This window comes from Impatiens glandulifera, chromosome 1, assembly GCF_907164915.1.
Source record: "Impatiens glandulifera chromosome 1, dImpGla2.1, whole genome shotgun sequence".
In the NCBI taxonomy this organism is placed as follows: domain Eukaryota; kingdom Viridiplantae; phylum Streptophyta; class Magnoliopsida; order Ericales; family Balsaminaceae; genus Impatiens; species Impatiens glandulifera.
In genome coordinates this window covers 1,773,022-1,774,125 of record NC_061862.1, presented here as the reverse complement: position 1 = coordinate 1,774,125, position 1,104 = coordinate 1,773,022, and the positions used below count along the sequence as shown (strand labels likewise).

At 42.8% G+C, this 1,104-nt stretch overlaps 1 protein-coding gene across 1 annotated transcript; it reads left to right on the top strand.

Moving 5' to 3' along the window:
- The first annotated feature begins 423 nt into the window (after positions 1 to 423).
- Positions 424 to 1,104, top strand: LOC124921598 (protein TRACHEARY ELEMENT DIFFERENTIATION-RELATED 7A-like). The gene has a single exon (XM_047462273.1). The coding sequence runs from the start codon at positions 424 to 426 to the stop codon at positions 1,102 to 1,104; it is 681 nt and encodes a 226-aa protein (XP_047318229.1).

The window sequence follows — 1,104 nt, the reverse complement described above, 5'->3', positions numbered from 1 at the left end:
GCTTGAAAATACCATTAATGGTGGAGTATTGTAGAAATGATTGGATACTAGGTAGGAACATATTTATATTGGCCGAATGTCATCAATCTTCATCATGTCTCGCTCCAATTCGGCCCCGGTCGTCAATCATCTACTGCTATTAGTCTCTATTTTATTTTGATTTTTTATTAGGTGGCCGGGGAGTGTTTTTCAATGCAAACAATGATTCCTTCCTTTATTAGAGCATAAGACTCATAACTGGAAAACCTTAGAAGTAACAATCAACTTATACTTACGCCTATCATTTAAACTCCACTAAAAATAATAGTACAAATACCCCAATGCTCTTCGTACCATTTTCATCATCATCGTTATCATCTCTTCATCTTCCTTCCACCAACAAACCCTTACTAAAATCTTTAGTTTCTCAACAATATATCCTTTATGGCTTTTGTCCAAAATTATGGCTTCCCATTCTATTCTCCACCACCACCACTCCCTTCACATTCTCCCTTCCTTACTCCACCACCCTACCACCCTAGCATTCAGCCGCCACCACCACCAAACCATCCCCTTCTTCCACCACCAAGTCGTGTTCCACCGCCACCAAGCCATCCCCTTCTTCCACCTCCATCCCCACCAAGTCGCGTTCCTCCATCACCACCACATCATCTCCGTCCACCTCCTCCGCCGCACCACTTCATTCCACCACCGCCTTCATTTCCACCACCTTCTCCAGGACATCATACCATCATCATAGTGGTCTTCGTCTCCTTAGGTGGTCTTTTCCTACTCGGGTGTCTCTCCTTTGCACTCTGTTGCTTTCTCAAGAAGAGGAAGAAGAAACAAATTCACGAGACCGACATTGTGAGAGTTGACGAACACTTCAAGATTCAAGAAGTTGTAGTACCAGGTCCACATGGTACACAGAACGTAATACTAAATATTGATGAAGACATACATGTTGAAGAAGAGATCAACAAGAATGAGCTGATACTTAACAAAGGGTCTCATCATGATCATGCTATTACTTCCGAATCCCCTCAATCGAAGAAGGCGGTTGAAATAGCCAAAGCAGCAGCTTCTGATACAATCCAGCATTATCATGATCACCAAAAGAGTTGA

What these genes read in the sequence shown, in the direction of transcription:
- LOC124921598 (XM_047462273.1), top strand. Translation starts at nt 424, where the DNA reads ATGGCTTTTGTCCAAAATTATGGCTTCCCATTCTATTCTCCACCACCA.